The 23,102-nt window shown below is 35.1% G+C and overlaps 2 protein-coding genes and 1 non-coding gene across 3 annotated transcripts; 1 reads left to right on the forward strand and 2 right to left on the reverse strand.

Annotated features, from left to right (window-relative positions):
* Positions 1–7,511: 7,511 nt before the first annotated feature.
* Positions 7,512–7,606, reverse strand: TRNAY-GUA (transfer RNA tyrosine (anticodon GUA)). Its single transcript has 2 exons — positions 7,570–7,606; positions 7,512–7,547 (listed from the first exon to the last, which is right to left on the reverse strand). It is a non-coding gene; the product is annotated as a tRNA-Tyr (tRNA).
* A 10,203-nt stretch (positions 7,607–17,809) lies between these two features.
* LOC131874288 (inactive LRR receptor-like serine/threonine-protein kinase BIR2) lies at positions 17,810–19,645 on the forward strand. The gene has a single exon (XM_059217581.1). It carries the CDS (start codon positions 17,810–17,812, stop codon positions 19,643–19,645), a length of 1,836 nt encoding a protein of 611 aa, XP_059073564.1.
* Positions 19,646–21,725: 2,080 nt separating this feature from the next.
* Positions 21,726–22,726, reverse strand: LOC131874289 (eukaryotic translation initiation factor 5-like). Its single transcript, XM_059217582.1, has 2 exons — positions 22,493–22,726; positions 21,726–22,232 (listed from the first exon to the last, which is right to left on the reverse strand). The coding sequence occupies exons 1-2, from the start codon at positions 22,724–22,726 to the stop codon at positions 21,726–21,728; spliced, it is 741 nt and encodes a 246-aa protein (XP_059073565.1).
* Positions 22,727–23,102: the final 376 nt, after the last annotated feature.

Here is a 23,102-nt window from a genome sequence, read left to right on the forward strand (position 1 = left end):
CTTCCTCTTATTGTTGACTATTTTGACAGATTGTCTGGGGCAAAGGTCTTCAGCAAGCTTGATCTTAAGCAAGGCTACTATCAAGTGAGGATTGCAGCAAGAGACGAGGAGAAGGTTGCATGTGTGACCAGGTATGGGTCATATGAGTTCATGGTGATGTCGTTTGGGCTATGCAATGCACCCGCAACATTTTGTACACTCATGAACGATGTGTTCCAACCTCTATTGGATAAGTCTGTGGTGGTGTATTTGGATGATATTCTAGTCTATAGTAAGAACATGGAGGAGCACAAGCAACACTTGGCAGAAGTATTTCAGTTGCTTCGGGAGAACAAGATTTTTGTCAAGAAGGAGAAATGTGCATTTGCTCAGGAAGAGGTGCACTTCTTGGGGCATATCATTGGAAAAGGTTTCATTCGTCGAGATCCAGAGAAACTAAGAGCAATCCGGGATTGGGAATCCTTGCAGAATATTCATGAAGTGAGGTTGTTTCTTGGTTTGGCGAATTACTACAGGAGGTTTGTTGAAGGGTTTTCCAAATGTGCTACGCCCTTAACAGAACTTCTAAAGAAGGACTGGAAGTGGAAGTGGTCAGACAAGTGTCAGATAGCCTTTGAGACAGTCAAGGAGAGACTCACGTCAGCACCAGTGTTGGCATTGCCTAATTTCATGAGGCCATTTGAGGTTCAAAGTGATGCTTCAGACTTTGCAATCGGAGGGGTGTTAATGCAAGATGGACATCCAGTGGCTTACGAGTCAAGAAAGTTGTAGGATAGGGAGAGGAATTACCCTACCCATGAGAAGGAAATGACTGGGATCGTTCATTGTCTTCGGACTTAGAGGCATTATCTCTTGGGAACACAGTTTGTGGTGAAGACAAACAATGTTTCCTCAACTTATTTCAAGACTCAGACAAAGCTCACTCCAAAGCAAGCCAGGTGGCAAGAGTTCTTAACAGAGTTTGATTTTGAGATTCTCTACAACCCAGGAAAGAATAATGTTGTAGCGGATGCTCTTAGCAAGAAGGGACAGTTAGCTGCTATTGAACGGGACTAGGAGGCATGGCCCAAGGCTAGCCGAGTGGAACTATCTAGCGAGGTGTTGGAGTCTATCAAGGAGCGGTACCTGATGGATCTTTAGGCAGCGGAGCTGTATAAACAAGCTAAGGAGGGTAGGACTTGGAAGTTCACCATCAAGAATGGGTTGTTGTTGTTCACCCAGGATCGAGTTTACCTTCCGAAGTGGAAGAATGTGAGGAGGGAATTTCTCAACGAATGTCATGATAGTCTGTGGGCAGGCCATCCGGGACAGAAGAGAACCCTTGCATTGGTTGAGAGAGGCTTCTACTGGTAGAACATGCGGAAAGATGTGGACGAGTATGTCAGGAGTTGTCTCATATGTCAATAGGATAAGGCGATAACTAAACCTCCGGGAGGATTCTTACAGCCCTTACCCATGCCAGTAAGACCGTGGGCAAGCGTGAGTATGGATTTCATCATAGGATTGCCAGAATTGGACGGCTATAGTAGTATCATGGTCGTGGTTGACATGTTCTCAAAGTATACTATTTTTGTACCGTGCAAGGCATTGTGTAGAGCCGAGGACATTGCCGACTACTTCTTCAGGAATGTTGTGAAGTATTGGGGTGTTCCGTTGAGTATCATTAGTGATAGGGATGCTCGCTTTACCATCAACTTCTGGAAGGAGATGTTCAAGCTAATAGGGACAAAGCTGCTCATGTCAATGAGTCATCACCTGAAGACAAATGGTCAGACCGAGAGGATCAATGGGATTCTGGAGGACTATCTTAGGCACTTTGTTTGGTCAAACCAATCCAACTGGACAAAGTTGTTCGACCCAGCACAGTTTAGCTACAACATGCAGAAGAGTGCATCAAGTCAGTATTCACCTTTTGAATTGGCTATAGGTCAACAGCCACTAACTCCTCATATGGTTTTGAGTGGATATGTCGAGGACTGTCCAGATGCAAAAGATAGGTTGAAGGAGTGGCAAGATCGAGTGGATCATGTGAGGCATAACTTGGTCAAGGTCGTGGAGCGAATGAAGCATTATGCAGACTCAGGGAGGAGCAATGTGGAGTTCAAAGTTGGTGACAAGGTCTTTCTCAAGATGGACACAGTTCAGTTTAAGACACCCAAGGGGTTGAGTGCATCACTTGGTCGCAGATTTGACGGACCATTCACAATCATAGGGCGGACTGGGAAAGTTGCATACAAGTTGAAGTTGCCAGCACATCTTAGAGTCCACAATGTTTTCCATGTCAGCCAACTCCTTCCGTATCATCAGGATAAAGAGGACAACAGTAGGAACATACCAACCCAAGGACCAACATTTGTCAAGGACAGGCCGGGACTAGATGTGGAGGAAGTGATCGTTGTAAAGGAGTGTGGATTTGGAAACAAGAAGTGGAGAGAGTTCTTAGTTCATTGGCAGGGCCAGTCCCGAGAAGAGGCGACTTGGGAGAAGGCTAAGAACCTCTGGAAATATGAAGACAAGGTCTTGGAGTTCTTGGAACGGAACTCCAATCTCCCCTTCTAAGTGTAAACAAAGCTCGGGGCCTCTGCAACATAAGTCCAGGACTGTGTTGCCAACGTCGAGGACGTCGCCTATTTTAAGTGGGGGAGGATGTAAGGGGCTGCTATCTCAGCGAGATCAATAGGCTTCTGGGGTTATAATTCCCTTGTTATTCTCAGCAGGTGGAAGTTGTGGTGATTGACAAATGGATATTGCCAAGCTACAGTTGTGTGAGAATTGGACGAAAAACTTATATAGGGGGAAGTAGAGTACCCCGACCATTCACGAGAGAACGTTTCTACATTGTGCTTTACTTTCCCAAGGCGAAGGTTCATGGTGGAGAAATCCAAGGAGAACCAAAACAACATTCCAGCGAGTAAAGGTGTTCAGAGTAGAGGTTGAGTAGTAGCAGCAGCAAAGTAGTAGTGAGACTTGGAGTCCCCATTCAGGGAGGGGGCCTAGGTCGTGTACTGGGTAAGTCGTCGCAGGCTCAGGAGAGAGTCAGTGGTGCACCAGGTTGAGTTCCGAAGGAGACAGGGTCTTTGTGGATTAGGAGTCTACGTGAGAAGCTACAGCCAGGGGCGAGGTGTAGTGGTATCTGTACTGGTGTTTCAAGAGTGGACGCAGATCTAGGGGTGGGAACTTGTAATCGGGTTCTTGGGAAGTACTCGGGGTAGTGACCAACGACATAGTTGGAATTGTTTGTAGACCGGGTCAAGGGCCATTCTTCAGTTCAATAAAGCTATCTTATTGCCCCAACATTGTTTTATTGTGTAAGGATTCCGCTATGCAAGTTTGTACGTGTTGTGCAAGTTCTGGAGCTTGGGAGTGCCTACAGACGTAGTCCGAGTTCTTGGAAGTGCTTGGATCTCACAGACAAGTACCTAAAAGATCGTCGGTGCCACACCTGTAAATCTAGCCCGTGACACGAAATTATATGATTTTACGGTTTATTAGTAATGTTGTGCAGGTGAAAAGAACCGCATACCGATCGGAGCCCGGTTAAAAGAACATAAATTCAGTCTTTTAATATTTAGTATTGTTCAGCGATTGTAAGTAGTGAGTTAATAATTAGGAGTTGATTTCAGGCGGGATCAAGTTGGCTCTATGTGTATCCTCGCGGGATCAGAGCACTGCTGAACTATATGAAACGTCGATACAATAACCCGCTTATTTATATCACAGAAAACGGTAACTGACTGACCACTGATCTCTCGCTGCAGAAATATTAGTTTTAGCTTTCATTTGCATATGAGATGAATGATGAGATTCGTTTCAGGTATCGATGAAATAAATAATGCAAGCATGCCTTTGAAGGAATCTTTGAACGATACTTGGCGTATTCACTATACTTCCAAGCATCTGGCAAATATTAACCTGGCAATAAGGTGTTTTTTCACACTTGTACAAGCTTTCAATTTACTTAAACCGCCTTCTGTCTAATATAACACAGAATTAGTTCATGTGAATGCGCAGGGCTGGATGTAACGTGCGCGGTTATTTCGGTTGGACTTTTATGGACGATTACGAATGGGGCAGTGGATATTCAGTGAGATTCGGTTTTTATTTCGTCGACCGCAATCGCAACTTGACCAGATATCCAAAGGCATCTGCTCACTGGTTTCACAACTTTCTCAGTCACTAAGAAATCAAGATACCATTATTATAAGCATCGCGAAGTTTATATTTGTAGTATGAGTTTTAGTAGGAACAACAGTCATAAATAGTGCACACAGTGCTCATATATAACCTTTAGATCTTTTTTATACTTTTTGTTGCAGGAGAAGTTGACGAATAACAATAATATAAGGTTGTCTTTCTGATATTATTTCAGTGCATAGCCCCGTCTATATTTTATATATAAGTTTAGGGGACTAGAGAGTGGATTTTTAACTCATTTTACAAAGCGACTGAGGTTTTGCTTCTGCAATGCTACTTATATTTCTAATGCATTATTTATAATTTGGCCTGCTTTTGAGGTTATTTTTTTACTATCTTGAAAAGAGTTATTTTCGGTTCTTCTGAGTGTTAAAAAAAAGAAAGAAAAAAATTTACAATTAGAGGAGGCGATGTCTATCCAAACATCATGATGCACATTTGATCATATTTATTAATTAGTTGAAATAAAAAATGTGTTGTATTCTGTTTTTTAATTTGTACACAATGAAATATACGATGAAGTGGTATGCCTTTTTATTTTTTATTATTTAAATGGCTTTACATTACATAGGAAAAATAATTTCCTAACTTGGTTTAGGTTATTATAGATTAATAAATTACTATTGTGATTGGGCAATAACAATAATTAAATATTTTAATTTAAAAAAAAAGACAAATAATGAATAAGTTTCATGTCTTACAAATTTCACTTGTTTCTATATGTCTATTATTTGTTAAATATGTCAAGATCATCATAGTCTCTATTTTTTATGTAGGTAATGTGTGTCATTCACTATTGACCTTGAATTTGACAAAAATATTTTTGAATCTGAATCTACTTCATAACTCATACGATTGATCATAGTGACTATGACATCTTATTATTTGATTTTCTAGCTTTCTACTTTTTGCTCATGTTCAAAGACTCATGGTATTATATAATAGCTAAGGCAATTATCGAAGCTTAAGGGCCAAGCTCTCCTTGGCTCAATTGGTGCTCAAAGAATTGGTTCACAAATACCTAAACATGAGTTTTTTCTTAGTCCTAGGTGTGTTAAATGCATGACAAAAGACTTCACTTATGACTAGACAAGATAAATATGAACCAATTTATCAATATGGTGAAACCTTTTTAACTTTAGACGCTATTAGGTTTAGACCTAGTTGGGCCAATACACGCTTAATTGTAGGTGTTGTGCTAGATATAACTATATGAAATGGACAAATACCTTAACACAAACCATATCTATTACATAGTTCATATTTATTTTCCACTAAGTATCTATATATTGGTTAGACACATAATGTTTCACACCTTATTAAAGTAGATGAACTACCATGTGAAGTGTATGAGAATGTAACTATAATAATCCTTGGTGTTCTTGTACATATCTAGACATGGTAGTACATGAAACCAATTCAAAACAATATGATATCAAGTTCATGTTTAGTTGTTTAGTGTGTGGTGTGATGAGAAGTTGAGCATGAAGCAAACAAATGCATACATCCAACTACAAAAACAATATCTAAATATTCCATACACAAGCGGATGCAATAATTGGAATCCACCTTTGAGAGATCTTAATCAAAATACTCTTGAAGATTGTCCTTTTAACTTCACACAAAAGTTGAGCTATATGCATGTAGTTAAGTAGATAAATAAAATTTGTATAACATCAATATGAACAAATTTAGTTATCTATGAATAAACATATATATATACTAGGTTTTAGTAATCTAAATTGATATCTTACAAAAAAAAAAAAAAAAACTAGGATTTTATAGTCATTTGTATTACAAATCAATCAAACTAAACACTTGAACCATAAACTACGAAAAATATTACTAAAATATTCACAAATATACATTGATACACATGCAAACATTGACTAGATCTTTGATTTTAATGTTTAACTCATTCTTCTAAGATCATAACATTTCATTACACCTTTGGATGAAATTCAAAATATTATAATATAAAAATACCTTCCACCCTTTGTTGGAATGGAGAACCCTAATGGTTTGGAAACTCTATTCTTTATATAATTTTAAAAGTATATGGCATTCGATTACCAATGAGAATAAACCAAAAAAACTCATGATTTTCGGCAATTACTAAGATCACCCATGCTTATCTACATCATCATTGTATGGATATGCACCTAAGTATTTTCTTTTTTACATAAAAACCCATCCATTTTATACTCGAATCATGTCCTTCAACGGTCTACTAGTATTAGCTGAGCAAAAATATTTTCGAGTGACTTTTCCATCTTGAACTCGTTAATGGAGGATGCAATATGTTTATGTGAAACTGAAAATTAGGAGGAGATGTAGAAATGGATATAAGATTTATGATCAATATTGGAATTCAAAATTGAATGAGGGGATGAAGGTCCTAAAATCCAATAAAACTCTACAAAAGAGGCAAATGAGTAATGAAAGGAACATGGAGAAGTTGAAAGGCTTTGATGTGGATGTGGATGTTAGAGTGAAATTTTAGATGTCCAAGGGAAATCCACAAGGAAGATTTAGAGAAAAATGTGTAAAATGAGAGGGGAACTAGAGATTATGGATGTCTAGAGGTGGGTAGAAGTTCCACAAGGGATTCATTATTTCATTAATTTCAGATAGAAGTTACACAATGGATTCATTATTTCATTAGTTTCAGATAATCTAGAGAGATGAGACTATGTACTCGTAAAGTTACTTCAATTTTATAAGAAGCAGGAGGACGTCAAATTGCTGGTTAATATGGGAGTTAATTACTATAAATTTTGCATTTCTTGGTCTCGCATCTCTCCAGGTATGTAAAGTGAAATGATCCTCAAACAATGTAGAGCTCTCATTACATTGTCCTATTTTAGTTTGTGTGAGATAATAATATTCAATATTATCATTATACAGTCTTTTAAATTTTTAGTGTTGTGCAGTAATTGAAGTGAGTTAATTATTAGGAGTTGATTTCAGGCGGGATCAAGTTGGAGTTTGATTTCAGTGGATCACAACTTGACTAGATATCCAAAGGCTTCTGCTCACTGGCTTTTATGGAAGTCGTTAGCCAGAGAGATTTCAAATCTGTTGGGCATAGTCAGCTCAAGATCCAACTTTATTGGGGATGTTTAAGCACTTAAATAGTATTTTTAAAAATTATTTCCTTACGTTTTAATTAAAAAGTGATATTTTAATAGAATTTGAAGTCTGCCTCCTCAACCACTCGGACATTTGACGGATGGAAAAAGTCCAAGGTACAGATTTAGAATAAAATAAATCTATAAACTAGATTAACGAATCTTCAAAAGATAACTAGTCTTTATTCCGATCTGCCGGAATCGAACCAGCGACCTAAGGATTACTTAAGGATTTTATGTCCTACTACAGTCCTCCGCTCTACCAACTGAGCTAAGATCGGATTGTATCTTTGGATTTGAAATAAAATATTTTTATATGAATTATGCGTTATTTGACTATTACCATAAGAGAAATCCCTTCAATATTCGCTCACCAAGTCTTGTTATGTGTCTAACTAGACTTGCCTTTGAAGATAACCTATCAATATGAAGCCATAATTCAAGTATACATTACAGGTAAATTAGACTGCCATTTTTTCTTTTCCTCCTTCCCCTTTTTATTTGGTGGGAGAAGGGGCATTAAGCATAGATTAAGGTAGATTGCAGATGAAATTTAACAAAAAAATTATATGGAAGATATGAAGGATGTGTATGGTAGTGGGAAGGATGGTCACAATTTTTTTGTCGAATTACATTTTAGCTGAATTTCATTTCTTTTTAAAAAGAAAGAGGATCTTGAAGAATAGATAAATTTTAGAAATTAAATAGAATATTCAAGTATGATAGTATACATTCTAGTAAAGAGATTAACAAGTTGAAGGAAATAAATTTGGGGATTATAATTTTTTCACTAAGTTAAGAAAAGTAGAAGACACTAAAAGGAATTGTGTTAATACTTTCTCACAATATAGCATGTTGATCTTCCCACCTTTACTCATTATAGTTCGAATTGTATTAACCTTTGTCATGTTAGATTCATCAAATTTCCACACTTGATGTTGTTGATCATAGTGATAATGTTCATGAGATACATTATTTTGCTAGTTATCATGTCCTTGAGGGGTCCACTAGTATTAGCAAGACCGTAAATATTTCTTTGAGTAGTTTATCCATCTTGAACTCATTGATGGCTTCCTAGGTCATGTAGGACATAGGCACATGCCATTTCAATCACTTCAAGAAATTCAATGAAGAGTTAGGTATCAAAACCTTGTTATGTAATATTAATATAGATCCTATTAAATCCATGAGATGAATGATAAAAAAATATTATAAAGCATCCTAAGAACTGAAAATTACCAACCTCGTTATTAGGAACATGGTTGCCCTCATCCTTCATTATTGAATTTTACATTTCAATGCATGCCCTCAATATTAAACAATATTTTATTGGTACCAAAAATTATAGTAGGTAGTTAGAGGATCAAATTTGGTTGTTACATGCATTTTAGAATGTGTGGAGGATTGGAGTAAGTAGTTTAGAATTATTGTAGAAGTTTGAAGTGGAGCAAGATTTGAGAATGGAGGATGCAAGATTTTTATGTGACACTAAAAATTAGAAGGGGATGTAGAAAGGTACATAAAATTTATAATAAATATTGGAAGTAAAAATTGAATGAGGGAATGAAGGTCCTAAAATTGAATAAAACTCTACAAAATAGCCAAATGAGTAATGGAAGAAACATGGAGAAGTTCCAAGGCTTTGATGTGGATGTGGATATTAGAGTGAAATTTTAGACATCCAAGGGAAATCTACAAGGAATATTTGGAGGAAAATGTATAAAATGATAGGGGGACTAGAGATTATGGATTTCTAGAGGTGAGTAGGAGTTTCACGAGAGCAATAAGAGGAAGTGTGTGAAAAGTCTACTTCAAAAGTCTACAATGATGAAGACAAAGAAGGGATTAAGGATTTGTGGTGATTTAATGCAAGAGTGGATGAGAGGGTAGGATATGTGAGGAAAGTATCCAAATTATAGTCAAAATCCCACAAATGAGAGAAAATAAAGAAAATGGAAGAGAAAGAAGACTCATTACAGTTTTATGGGAGATGTATGTAGGAGAGGAGAGGAGGAATACAGATTGAATAAATGTATGGATCCATATAATTCCCATAAAATGGGTGAAATGAAAGGAAGTAGAAGGAATTATTGAAAAATGTGCTCTACAAGACTAAATGGTGGAAGTGGGTATTAGATAGGTAGACAATATCTAGTTCCACACCAAAAAGTTTATGACACTATGAAAGAAGGGGATAATTACTAACACTCTTGATCAAGTAGGATTTCATTAAATAAAAGTTTAACTTCAAACACGAGTATTGAGACACATCAATAGCCTCCAAAACTATACATCATGGTACCTTCTATATTTCAACATCTGAGTGGGAATTTAGTAGTTTGTATATTAGCATTTATTTCTTTTAAAAGGAAGATGCGCCATTTTTTACTGAGGGACCTACTACAACATTTGCTATATGATATTTTAAAGTGACTCTCTTTCTCATGGATGCACATAAGCTTTAGCTTGAAAGTATTTTAGCACATTCTCACATTTGAGGGAAGTAGACCTTTCCCTATTTTTACTCTCTCAATTGGGATGGATTTGTTTCCTACATGTATATTCTATTTTCTACTTCTAGAGGGTTCACTCTCTTTACATTGGGTTTTTTTCAATTGTACATGATACTTGGACAATTATTATTTATTTAAGTGAGGAAATAAGAGCACTTGCCATCTCTACCTCATTCATATCGTCAATCGATGGTTGTTAGATGTTACATCTCCCTCACTGAGATGAGTTATCTTGGTCATCAAGTTGAGTTCACTTGACACCTCTAATCCTACCCTTGAACTCATCCACTAGTTTATTACTCTCCTCTAAGGCACTTGTAACACTAATTTGTACATCCTAGAGCTTCTACATTATGAATCTACATTGTGCTAGTTAATTTTCCTGTCAAGTGATTTATGAAATACTAAAGTAAAATTGGCATTTTAGGAGGAGCGCATAAAACAATATGTTATATTTTTCTAAGAAAAATAAAACTTAATATTCTCCTCTTAGTTGAACCCATTAACATCCACAAATTTTTTTAAAAAAAATATTAGTTATAAAGTAAAATTAGAGCATTATGACTATTGTTCTTCTCATTATTTAAAATTTGATCATAACTATCTTCAATTTCTCATCCAAGACCATTTTTTTATTAATTTTAGAAAAATGTGTCCACTTAAGGCTCCCTTTCGATCCCCCATTTTCATGCACCTGACCATTAATAAGAATAAATATATAAATTCAATTGCATAAATTAAACAAATAAAGAAAAATTTAAATAACAAATAAAAATTTGTACAAAATGGTATAGAATGGAAGAAAATCAAACTAAACATTACACAAAATATAGGATAAATTGAAGTAAATAAACTTAGTTAGAGATGAACAAAAAAATATAACTATTTAAATTTAGTGAAGTTGGTGGTCTCATTGATTTTATTATTTTGCATACTCAATTCAACAAAGTATATAAAAGTAAAATGATAGAAAAAAATAATAAATAAGATTTAAGAACTTAGATGATTGACAAGCGGCATTAATTTTCCTAAGTTGGTAGACAAAATTCCTAGCCCGCCTGCAACCCCTTGAAATTACAAACTACAAGGTAAGGGCCCTTACTTATGAAAGAAAATGAACTCAACACCATCTAGGTGCCAACAACATGGACTTTGTCATTAAACCAAGTGCCCTTTGGCAATATTATATACACTCTTCACATAATCCCTAGGCTTCACAACTCAACTCAAGTCACCTTGACACATTAGTCTACAATCCCAATGCACAATCCAAGTCACTCAATTCTAACTCACCTTGGTTCCATTTCACCCTTTATGACTCACACATGAACCCCACTCTTGTGTCTTCTACACAGAAGACACACAAATCCCACTCATGTCCCATTGTAGGTCATAAAGTTGTACCAAAACCCATGGGACATCCTTTTTGAATCCTTGCCCTATCCCAATGTACCTACTTTTTTACACTCAATTCCACCATACAAGAGCTCACAAGGCTCATTGAACATTGCCCAAGACTAATTGAACGCCACGAAATTTGTCAAGTGCAATTTGATCTCTATATAGACATTTCCCAAGACTCATTGGACTCCTCTAAATTTGCATCTAAACAATTCGAGACACCCTCACTCATAATTAGGCCAATGGACCTCAAAACTTCCACCCCCTTACAAATCCTATCCACTATTTATTTTTTACATGAATCTATGGATTGTAGAATGGCACAAAGTTGCAATAAAATCAATAAACTTGATAAGTAGGAGGTATTTTCGACAACAAGTTAAACTATGATATTGATATTAGGTTTCAACTGTGTATTTTTTTAGTCAAACTCATTGACCCATGTTTCATGAGTAGTGGTTCACAAGAACCCATTCTCATGAAAATGAATGGTCCACTTAGCACTCATTGCATCTAGGTGATGCTCACAGGGGTAAAGCATTGGGCCTTCTTGGGAGGTTATCCATCCCAATACTACTCAAGCGCGCTTAACCACAGAGTTCCCTCCAAGATTAAACCCACTTAGCTTCATATAAATTTCGTCCAGATGAAACCAAATCCTTGAGAGAATAAAATGGAGAGATAAAATTCGTTGTAGAGTCTTTTAATATTTAGTATTGTGCAGCGATTGTAGTGAGTTAATTATTAGGAGTTGATTTCAGGCGATCAAGTTGGCTGCATGTGTATCCGCGAGGGATCAGAGCACTCCTAAACTATATGAAACATCGATACAATAATCCGATTATTTATATCACGGAAAATGGTAATTGACTGACTGCTGATCACTCGCTGCCTGAATATTAGTTTGAACTTTCATTTGGAAATGAGATGAATGACGAGATTCGTTTCAGGTATCGATGAAATAAATAATGCAAACAAGCCTTTGAAGGAATCTTGGAATGATACTTGGCGTATCGAATATATTTCCAACCAATATTAACCTAGCAATAAGGTATTTTTTCACACTAGTATAAGCTTTTAATTACTTAAGCTGCATTCTGTCTGATATAACACACGGGTTCATTTGAATGCGCAGGGATGGATGTAACGTGCGCGGTTATTCCAGTTGGACTTTTATGGATGATTACGAATGGGACAGTGGATATTCAGTGAGATTCGGCTTTTATTTCGTCGACCGCAATCACAACTTGACCAGATATCCAAAGGCTTCTGCTCACTGGTTTTACAACTTTCTCAGTCACTAAGAAATCAAGATACCATGATTATAGGCATCCAAGTTTATATTTGTAGTATGATTTTTAGTAGGAACAACGATAGCATATAGTGCACACAGTGCTCATATATAGCCTTCAAATTTTTTTTATACTCTTTGTTGCAGGAAATGTTGACGAATAACAATAATTTATGACTGTCTTTCTGATATCTGCTCGGTGGTTTTTATGTAAGTGGTCAGCTCATGATCGAACTTTGTTGGGGACGTTTAAGCACTTCAACGGTATTTATTTAAATTATTTCTGTACGTTATAATAAATATTTAGATTTTAAAATTATTTCTGTACGTTATAATAAATATCTAGTGATTTATGAGAGAAATTCTAGTGTATAAGAATCTCCTATTTGATTTTCAATTTAATTATTCATTTTCTTTTAGTAGGATAGGAGCCAATAAAATTTATAATTTGAGCAATCCAATTGAAAAATGAATTTCATTCTCAAGACACAAATTATTAGATGAAGATTTTGATTGATGGAATATAATTAATGTTAATTTTTCCTAGCCTCACTTGCTCCTCTTATCGTGGCTTTCCTTTCTAGAAAGGTGAAATATTCCTTAGTCTATTTCAAGAACTGTTTTCATGGACATTATTAAAAAAATATTTTGTTGAGATAATGATTGATTATTAAAAAAATATGGACATTCTTTTCTTTCCTATTTGCCACTCATGATATTCATGTATTCTTTTAATATAACCTCATGTTCCCATGTGGCTGCTTAACTCCATTTTTTGCTTAATTTTAAGCAGTTGGAGTGTTCCCATGCAAATTTAAAATTGTTAGTAAAGGATAATTTTGAATCTTTTGCTATTTAAGTGGAGCGGCTATTATTTAGGAATTGAAAATAAGTTGTGGAAAATTAAGGGGGGTTGGAAATAAGATGCATATTGCCAAAAATGCCACGTGGCTCCACAAATTTGTTTCCTTCTCTTTAAAAAAAATATTTTATTTCTATTTTTCCTTGTGCACAAATTATTACTAATATTATTAATACCAATTTTAAGATTTCTTTTAAAAATAAGCAGAAAAATAAATATTGATGGGGCCACCAGCTCCACAAATATTTCCTAAAAAAGTTGAGTAGTAACAAAAATAAGCTAAGCAGCCACATGGGAACATGTTGTAAGTGTGATTCTTCCTTTGGAGCTGTAGAAAGATTCTTCTTACCTTTTTGTGCATCTTTTCTTGAAATTTTTGCTAACAATTGCTAGTTTATTTCTCAATTAAATTTTTGATCAAATTCACGATGATTATGCTAATGATGATTTACCAAACCCTCAAAATTGGTTCATAATTTGTAGTTCCAATTCACTCACATGTAATTTCTCACTGTTTCTTATAGAATATTTAAACTATTTCTATAGTTAAATGGAATATCTTAAGAAATCATTACATATTAACATGTTATAGTCACTATAGTTCATCACCATTGTTATTTATAAGTTTATAGAGTCATTTTTCATCAACTTGGAGACAATCTATAATTGGTTATAGAGCCTACTAGGGACATTTTCATAATAAGTATGCCCTCGATCATAAACCCAGTTAAATCAAAGTTGCACACATTATATTTCTATCATCCCTAGATTTATGTCTCATTAAACTAGTTTATTAAATGGTTCAATATAGTGTACAATTAAGGGTGATTAGGCTCCATAAACTTAATTACATTAAATTAGCATGCAATAGGGATTTGTTATCTTTAATTTGACATGTGATGTGACCAATAAAATTATTTGTTTAACCAAGTGTTCAATTGCAACAAGCCCTTTATATGAGTAAGGGAATTTGTTGTTTTTTATAAATTATTATGTTAAAAATGTATTATACTTCAATTGTTATCATTGAAGGAACTAGAATTACATTAACTAATACTTGATTTAAAATTAAGGACATACAACTAGGTGAAATTCGGGACACATCGTGATAAAAGAAATGAATAGCACTAGAGTTTAGTCTTGCTTTTAAACTTGAAGCACATGAAAGTAGCATAAATTTTTACTGCATTTTATGTTTTTATTCAAATTTTAAATAAAAATATTAGATTATATTTCAAAAAATGATACTTTTCTTCAATAATTAAAAAAATGATACTTAAAAATGAGACCATCTCAAAATATATAATAGGAAACGGAGCAAATAGGAACGGATGCGGGCAAAGGGAATGGGCCCACACCAGCCACACTAAGCGGTCAACGCTTAGTTAGTGTGTACCGTTTAAGGGTGGCCCTTAACATGCTGCCCATAATTTTCGTTGCTCCTTCCGACTGACTTCGTAGGAAAAAGTGGTCACTTACAGGGATATATATGCAATGGAAGTTAAAAATAACGATATTTCACAGTAGTAATATACTCTGCATAGCTTTATCTTGTGTTAGTGTTAGATGAGCACTGCTGCGGACGCCATGAAAAACTGGATATTTTATCCTGCTGTGTTTCGTTTTGTTGGGGTTGACTGTGTGCCACAGCATCGTACAAAAGCCACAGTTTGAAGAAGATGACATACGGCGCCTCAACCGGACTAAAGAAATAATGACTGGTCCAAACCACTCTCTTTTGACGTGGCGGTTTGGGAACATCAGCCAAGGCTTTATTTGCAAATTTCTGGGGATTCAGTGCTGACATAACGTTGCCGACAAAGTGCTAAGCGTTACAAATGATGATTCTTTTCTAAAGTGGTAGATAACTCTCCTATGCACATCTTTTATGAGATTATTAATTTTAGATCGTTGAGAGTTATTCTACTGTCTCTATCTTTCTTCGTTTTGCATATTTTCATTTTCTAACTTTGCACGACATTTGATTGTCTATCATTTCTAGCCCAACCAATGCCACTATTTTGTTGACTTTTCTCTCTTTATTCTAATCCATGTTATCTCATCGCTTTTCCCTTTTGGACTAGATCCTAGCATCCTTACATCCCAACAATTGAATATTTAGCTTTAGACCTTCATAGAATACAATTTCATCATATCAAATGTAAATACATCTGAGTCACATCTAAACTCATAATTTTTTTTGATCCTTCTCGTTATTTCATTTTTCATGTATGTATTTTCTTAACCCCACTTAAAGACATGTTTTTTCTCACACGACTACCACTCAAACTTTCAACTATCACAATGACCAACCAAGGATGCTATTAGTGGGCCTTAGTTTGAGTGTGATAAATTAATGGGGAACTTTCAAATGCCTAAAAGTATAATGAACCCACACTAGGCCTTCAACCTTTATTAAAGATGGGTAACTTCATCAGTTGGGGTCATCTTTAGAAAATTCATCTATAAAATCTAACATATTTTAGGTTCTTGCTTTTAGCTAAAGACTTAGACAAATGAAAACCCTTGAATTTTAGATATTTGTGGATGAAATTCTATCGGTTTCTTAGAGTTTGGAGGATGAAAATCATTTAGATTCTTAAGGGCAACTTCATATGAAGGTTGAGTCTACACTTCAAAATGGAGACATTTAGTAGTTTGTAATTGTTATAGAAAAAATATTGTAATTGTTTATAGTAGAAATGTATTTGAATGAAACATTTTTCTAACTAATATAACCTATGCAAATCTATTTAATTTATTTCATGTGTTTTATTTTATATGAAAACTATAGTAAAACAAATTTAGTTGGATATTTCAAATTTAAGCATTTTACATGAATATTTTAACCAAAGGTCATTCTAAAAGAAGAAAAATATTGAAAGTACTAGAAAAGTACAACTAGTCAGAGCAAAATCATGTTGAACTAGGTAAAAGCAACTAAAGTTTTTGCAATATCTTAAAGACATGTAAATGAAAATCATATTGTTCCTATTCCAGAAATATAATTTCATACTAACCACCACAATTTAAAAATTACTTTGTAGGCATACTCGTACTCGCTACTAAAAGGAAAAAACTTCTATTGACATAAAGAATGGTGATTCTAAATTTGGCAAAACATGTTATAATATGAATGTGTTTGTTTAAAATTTTGTTTTGTTTTCAATCATTTTCTTTGTAACATTTATTTTTTTGAAATTATCACAACTATACATATTCAATACTTAAAATTATATTTAAAGTTGGAAAACTAATTTCAGATAATAGATGAATAAGTTCTAATGAAGGAAGTCCTTGTAATGTAGTTTAGAAACATATTGAAATATACAAAACTAAATGACTAGATTCTTTATATGTATAAATCAATTTACATTGGAGCTAAAAAAATAAATAAATATTTTTAATCATCTACAAAACTTATTATGCTCAAGATTTGAACAATTCACATTCATGAATTTAAATATTTTCTCAAAAAAAATATAACAACATATTATTCAAAAAAAATAGAATGTTCTTGTTAAGTTGCTTGCTTTTAATATTGGATTAGAAAATTATGTATTCCACACCCTCCTACTATCTTACAATTTTTGTATTACATATAACATTATTGTTTTAATAAAAAATTTAACACACAATAATCAATAGATTTCTTATTTATCTTAATTTTCATGAATTTTTATTTTTTCCAAATGAAAAAAAAAAAAATAACAATATATATTTTTAAAAAATAAAAAAAATATCACTCTAATAATTATATTATCATGACATATAATTTGCAATGTAATATGTACTTCATTGATTATTTCTAAAATTCACAATTGATCAAAGAATCAGATTACATAATTCTAAATAAATTTTACTTTAATCCCTTACATCTTTTATTTAAATATAATTATTTTTCAATTATCAGATTTACAGAGTCCTTATTATTGATTATAATAATATATTTCTAAATTCAACTCAATAAATCTTTTAAAAATCTTTTTAAAAAAATACATAAAATGTTTGTAATTATGTATAATTTGAACTTTAACTGGCTTAAACATCAAACTCATTCACCAAACTTGAGAAGACATAAAAAGAAATAGTGTAGATTAGAATCCCCAACATCGAGATGGAAGTCAAATTTGTGGAATAGTTGGTTTATGTATAATTCATTTGATCCATCGAACTCATTCGCAGAACTTCACGAGACTAGACAAATTTGAAGCCATGTCGTGTGGAGTGGGAGTCGGACCTTGATCATCACACTAACTCGAATAAATGAGAAGTCGTGCGACTACAAATCAATGCCGTGTTGACTGGGAAAGGCAGTCAAGATGCTGCTCATAACTTTCATTGCTCCTTCTTGCCAATTTTAGTCACTTGCAAGGAAATATATTCAGTTGCTATTGACGGAGAATAAAGGCCAACAATGTTTGGATATTTTATCCTCCTCTGTTTCCTCTTCTTTCACTTGCCTCTCTGTCACAGCCTCGTGCAAAAAGCACAGTTTGAAGAAGATGACATACGATGCCTCGACCAGACTAAAGCAGAATTGAATGAAACAAATCAGTCTCTTTCATGGTGGTTTGGGAACACCAGCCAAGGCTTTATCTGCAACTTTAAGGGGATTCTGTGCTGGCATAACGACGACGGCAAAGTGCTGAGCGTTAAGCTCCCTGGAATGGAGCTTCCGGGACATTTTCCCAGCGGCTTGAAGTACTGTGGGAGGATGACCAACTTGAATCTCTCTAGCAATAGTCTTACAGGCCCAATCCCAAGGGATCTCTGCAAATGGCTTCCCTTTCTTGTGCAAATTGATCTTTCCTCAAACCAGTTTACTGGGTCGATTCCCCTCGAGCTCAATAATTGTACTTACTTGAATATCCTTCGCTTGAATGACAACCAGCTTAGCGGCTCGATACCATGGGAATTGACGCGGCTGCAGCGGCTCAAGAACTTCAATTTTTCAAATAATATGCTTACAGGGCCAGTACCTTCTAAGTGGGTCTCTAAAAGCAGCGACCTTTTTCTGGGTAACCCTGGATTATGTGGAAAACCTTTAAACAGGGAATGTGAAGGATTGGCAAAATCAGTGAATCCGATGATTGTTGCTGCGTTTGTGCTTTACGGTATTGTGATTATTACCTGGAGCATTATAGGCATTCGCTGTTTGATTTCAAGAGAAGCATCTCGAGGATCACCACTGCCGCATTTTAGGCAGCCCGCTGATCATCTGAAAGCTCGGAGGTCCAAATATGTTTGTTTGTTCGAGAAGCCAATACGAAAAATGAGTTTGGCTGAGCTTGTGGAAGCCACCTGCACCTTCAGCGAAGACAACATCATATGGAATGACAGCACAGGAGTGTTTTACAAGGCTGAGTTGCCCGACGGCTCTCTGCTGGCGGTAAAGAGACTCAAGAGATGCGAACAGAGTGAAAACGAGTTCAAGAGGGAGATGAAGACATTGGCGCATCTGAGGCATCGCAATCTGCTCCCGCTTTTGGGTTATTGCATTGCCGACAACCAAGAGGGGCTGCTCGTCTACAAATACATGGCCAGAGGAACCCTACGCAATTTGGGTCGGAATTTCCAGAGGACTGGCATTGCCGAAGACCAGAATGAGTTGGACTGGTCCACCAAACTTAGGATTTGTGTCGGAATTTCCAGAGGACTGGCATGGCTTCATCACATCTGCAATCCTCATGTCATCCACCACAATATAAGTTCAGGAGTTATTTATTTGGATGAAGATTATAAGCCTCGCATTAGTGGGTTCGGATTAGCGCGAGTCACGAGCGACGAGGGGGTAATTTGTATAAACATTGCTTCCGAGCAGAATGTCCGAAACGAATTCGAATACTGTGCGCCGGAACAGGGCAGGAATATTCCGTCTCTGGCAACATTGAAGGGGGACGTGTACAGCTTTGGAGTGATTGTGGTTGAAGTCATAACGGGATTAAAGCCTGACGATGTGCTCATGGACAAGGAAAGTGGAAAGGAATTAACGTTGATCGACTGGATCCGTGACAGCAGCACGCATGCAGAACGGGCAGTAGAGAAATATGTGGAAGAGTGTTGTTTATTGTCAGAGGAAGAGAAATCAATGGTGGAGGAGTTGATGGAGATGGGTTTTAGGTGTGTAAGATATAAGCCAGAAGAAAGGCCTTCAATGTATCAAACGTACCAGTCTTTGAGTAACATTAGCAACAAGTATGGAGCTACAGATAACGAGGAGGAAATACCCTTGATTGGACAGCTAAGTTGAGATATGATTGACTGAACGAGAGATGACCGAGGCACAGACTGCTGCATTGAAAGGGGTCGATTCTTTCCAAACGCTTTGGAATAAATTTGCACCGTTTCAGAATTACTGTTCATCTATTGGAATGTACCAGTTAAGCTTTGGAATGTAACAATTAAGGTGAACTTGTGTTGATTAAGTCTTGTACCAGAAAATAATAGTATTTTCTATAGAGTTGTTTTCAGTAATAAATTAACATTTTGGATCATAAGTCTAAATAAATTTTCAAACCTTCTTAACTCAATTCTCTCAAATGTACTTAATCTTCAACATCGTCTATTGTAGACTTGCATCGAACTTCCCTAATGACATAGTTACACCATGCACACCCAAAGTAAAGTGCTCAAAGTCCAACATTCAAAATAACAAGGCTTTAGCACTTTAATCTCTTAGCCATATATCCACTCTAATGTGTCTCCCAAGATGAACTTTCATTCTATTCAAACCTTTACAAAACAACTTGCACTCCAATTCACATGCCTATCATAACTCATTAGATCACCCTTTTCAGATCCTTCATCAAGGCTCCTACATTCAAGACCTTCATATTCAATTACCCTATTGGAGATATCATTGTAATACTTAAGACTTGTTCTCTCATTCCCCTAAGATAGTTCTCTTGGACTTTAATTCAAAGTAATGTTTCTAGGTCTCCTTCAGAACTCACCCCAATTTGGGACTCCTAGTAAATACCCTAGTTTGCTATCTACAATACTCATCGCAAAAGCCTTCGAACTCAAATCACTGTGGCTCACTCTAAGTCCCTATTCTATCTCTTAGAATTGTCTAAGACTCCCCTAAAACTCCAGCATAATCATCCTCACAAGGCCTTGGAACTTCACATCCACCTATGTGATTCTTGTAGGCTTCTACTTGTTCTTCCAAAAGTTTCCTTTGTATAGCTTATTCCAATGACCTTCTAGGTAGCTTGCCCCACAAGGATACTGCCAATTATTTAATCTTGCATCATTTATTAAACTCCTTCACTTGTTATAATATTTTAAACAACTTAGCCCCTTCTTAGGCTATGATTCCATGGAGTGGGGGCTCATTAAAAAAATCAATGAGTGTTGTTGATTTTTTTTAGATTTTTAAAGTTGGTGGTCCTTTGAATTCTATAGTGCAATTTGAGATTAAAAGTGTAAGATCCAAATTTTAGGGAAGTTGGTGGTGTCATGGATTTTATTATTTCTCATACTCAATTCAACAAAGTATATACAAATAAAATGATAAAAAGGAATAGTAACCAATAGTATTTAAAAAGATTAGATGATTGATAAGTGGCAAAAAAATACTTAAGCTAGTAGATGAAATTATAGCTCCACATACTTCCTCTTAAAATTATAAACTAAAAAGGAGGAGCTCTTATTTATGAAGGAAAGAATCTAATTAGTCCTATAGTATTTTTATATCTTTGTCTTGTGAAACCCTTGGTCCATAAAAATAGTCCCTAAAGCCTCAAAAGACTACACCCCTTAACACTAATCCATCATAACTCGAAATATTAAATACACTTCACATAATCCCTAGGAGCACTGGCTATGGGAGAGGGGGGGTGGGGGTAGGGGGCGGGAATTTACACCCCCGATCCTCGTGCCTATTGTCCTTCTTGCTGCACCCGTGTACTGCATCCGTGCACCCCTCTTCCCCAGGTTAAAGTAAATAATTCTTTTTTTTTTTTTTTTTAACTTTTTTATTATATTTTTTATTTTATTAAAGTTATAATAATTAATATAATAACATTAATAGTTTATTATATATTTTAAATTTTTTAATATTAAGTTATAAGTTTAAATTTTTTAATTTATTTTAATAAAATATATATGTTTTTGATTACGTGAAAAATAGGTTTTGAAGGGGCCCTGAAACCCTTTACAATGAATTAGAAAAGAGATAAAACAAGAAAGGCACATCTATAAAGAACATAACAAAAAACAGAAACAACTGGCAGAAACAAAAAGCCAACAAGAGAACCAAAAGTAACAAAAGGACAACAAAGCAACACCAAAGGCAAAGGGACAACCAAGAGCACATGACAACAGAACTAAGAGAAATTCTTAAGAAGCTCCACAACCTCTTTCTCCAGCTGAACCATAGTGGCAACATCACACTTGAGATCATCCAGTTCCTTAGCTTGCTGAGCCATCTTCCTCATATTCGCCCAGGTTCTTTTGCCATGTCTAGCAACCATACCTTCAGGGATCAAGTCCTTGTCCTCATAAATATCAATCGTATTCTTTTCCAGCTGGATTTGTTTTAGTTTACTAATCAGCACTATGAAATTATCAACTGAAGCTTTCAGAATCTTGTGACTTTGTTCTCTTATCTTCTTTAGGGTTTCCTCATGACTGTAAACCCTCTTTTCCAGCTCATTGAACATAGCCTCCACAACCTTGAATTTGGAACCATAAGCCTCAGTAATAGCCTTCACATTGTTGATGGCTTTAGTTAACTCCTTCAGATTATTAGGCAAAGAACTACCTGTCCTGACAACTTCCAGAATGTTTATTTTCTTTGAAGAGGCCTCCTGTTTAGACTTCAAAATTTCAATCTCCGATTAGACCCATTTTAAAACCTTATAAAATTACATCACCCCATTCATCGCGGTGTGAAGCATAGCTATGGGAGAATTACTACTATCTTTATTGAAGTATGAAAAATCAATATTATTCTCCAGGGTTTCCACATCAACAATTGTGACTTTGTCTATAAGAGGCTGAGTCTCCCCTTCCGCCACATTCTTTCCCTCTTTCTCCACACCACAAATCCGGCTATTAGGATCCAAAGGAGGAAAGGGGGCCTTTGAGGTACCAACCTCCTTTTTTGGACTGATATCAGTGATAATTGGACTGCGCTTAGTTTTCTTCTTAGGCGGTGGGGTGACATTTCACTTTCAGTCTCAATACCATCATCATCCTCATCATCTTCTTCAAACCAATTGTCCTTCTCCTGCACCTTTTTCCTATTTCCCTTGAACCCTTTGCCAAAAGTCTTTCTGCCAGACCCAGAAGCCATATCTTTATCCTTCCCCTTTTCGGTTCCCATATCTTTAATAATATTTTTTTTTCTTTTTAAATACATATATAGATAAATAATAGATTTTTTAATAAATATATTTATGTTTTAAATTATATATTTAATTTTTTAATGATAAATTATATGTTCAATTATTTTTGAATTTTTACTCTTATTTATTTAATTATTCATCAAATTATAACATACATAATATATAACTTAACATAACTTAGTTACAATTTTAACATATATGAAATTTTTTTAAAAATTATTCTTATTTATTTTAGTAGTTATTATATTATAACATACATAATATATAGGTAAGTGATTTTAACATAATTTTTTTTTTTACTAATGTAATTTAAACAAGGCCACATTGCAATATACTTCCTAATTTAAGCAAGGT

This window comes from Cryptomeria japonica, chromosome 3 (genome assembly GCF_030272615.1).
Source record: "Cryptomeria japonica chromosome 3, Sugi_1.0, whole genome shotgun sequence".
NCBI lineage: Eukaryota > Viridiplantae > Streptophyta > Pinopsida > Cupressales > Cupressaceae > Cryptomeria > Cryptomeria japonica.

What these genes read in the sequence shown, in the direction of transcription:
- LOC131874288 (XM_059217581.1), top strand. Translation starts at nt 17,810, where the DNA reads ATGTTTGGATATTTTATCCTCCTCTGTTTCCTCTTCTTTCACTTGCCT.
- LOC131874289 (XM_059217582.1), bottom strand. Translation starts at nt 22,726, where the DNA reads ATGGGAACCGAAAAGGGGAAGGATAAAGATATGGCTTCTGGGTCTGGC. An exon ending in CAGTCCAAAAAAGGAGGTTG is followed by an intron (nt 22,233 to 22,492) that starts GTACCTCAAAGG and finishes GTCTAATCGGAG; the next exon opens with ATTGAAATTTTGAAGTCTAA.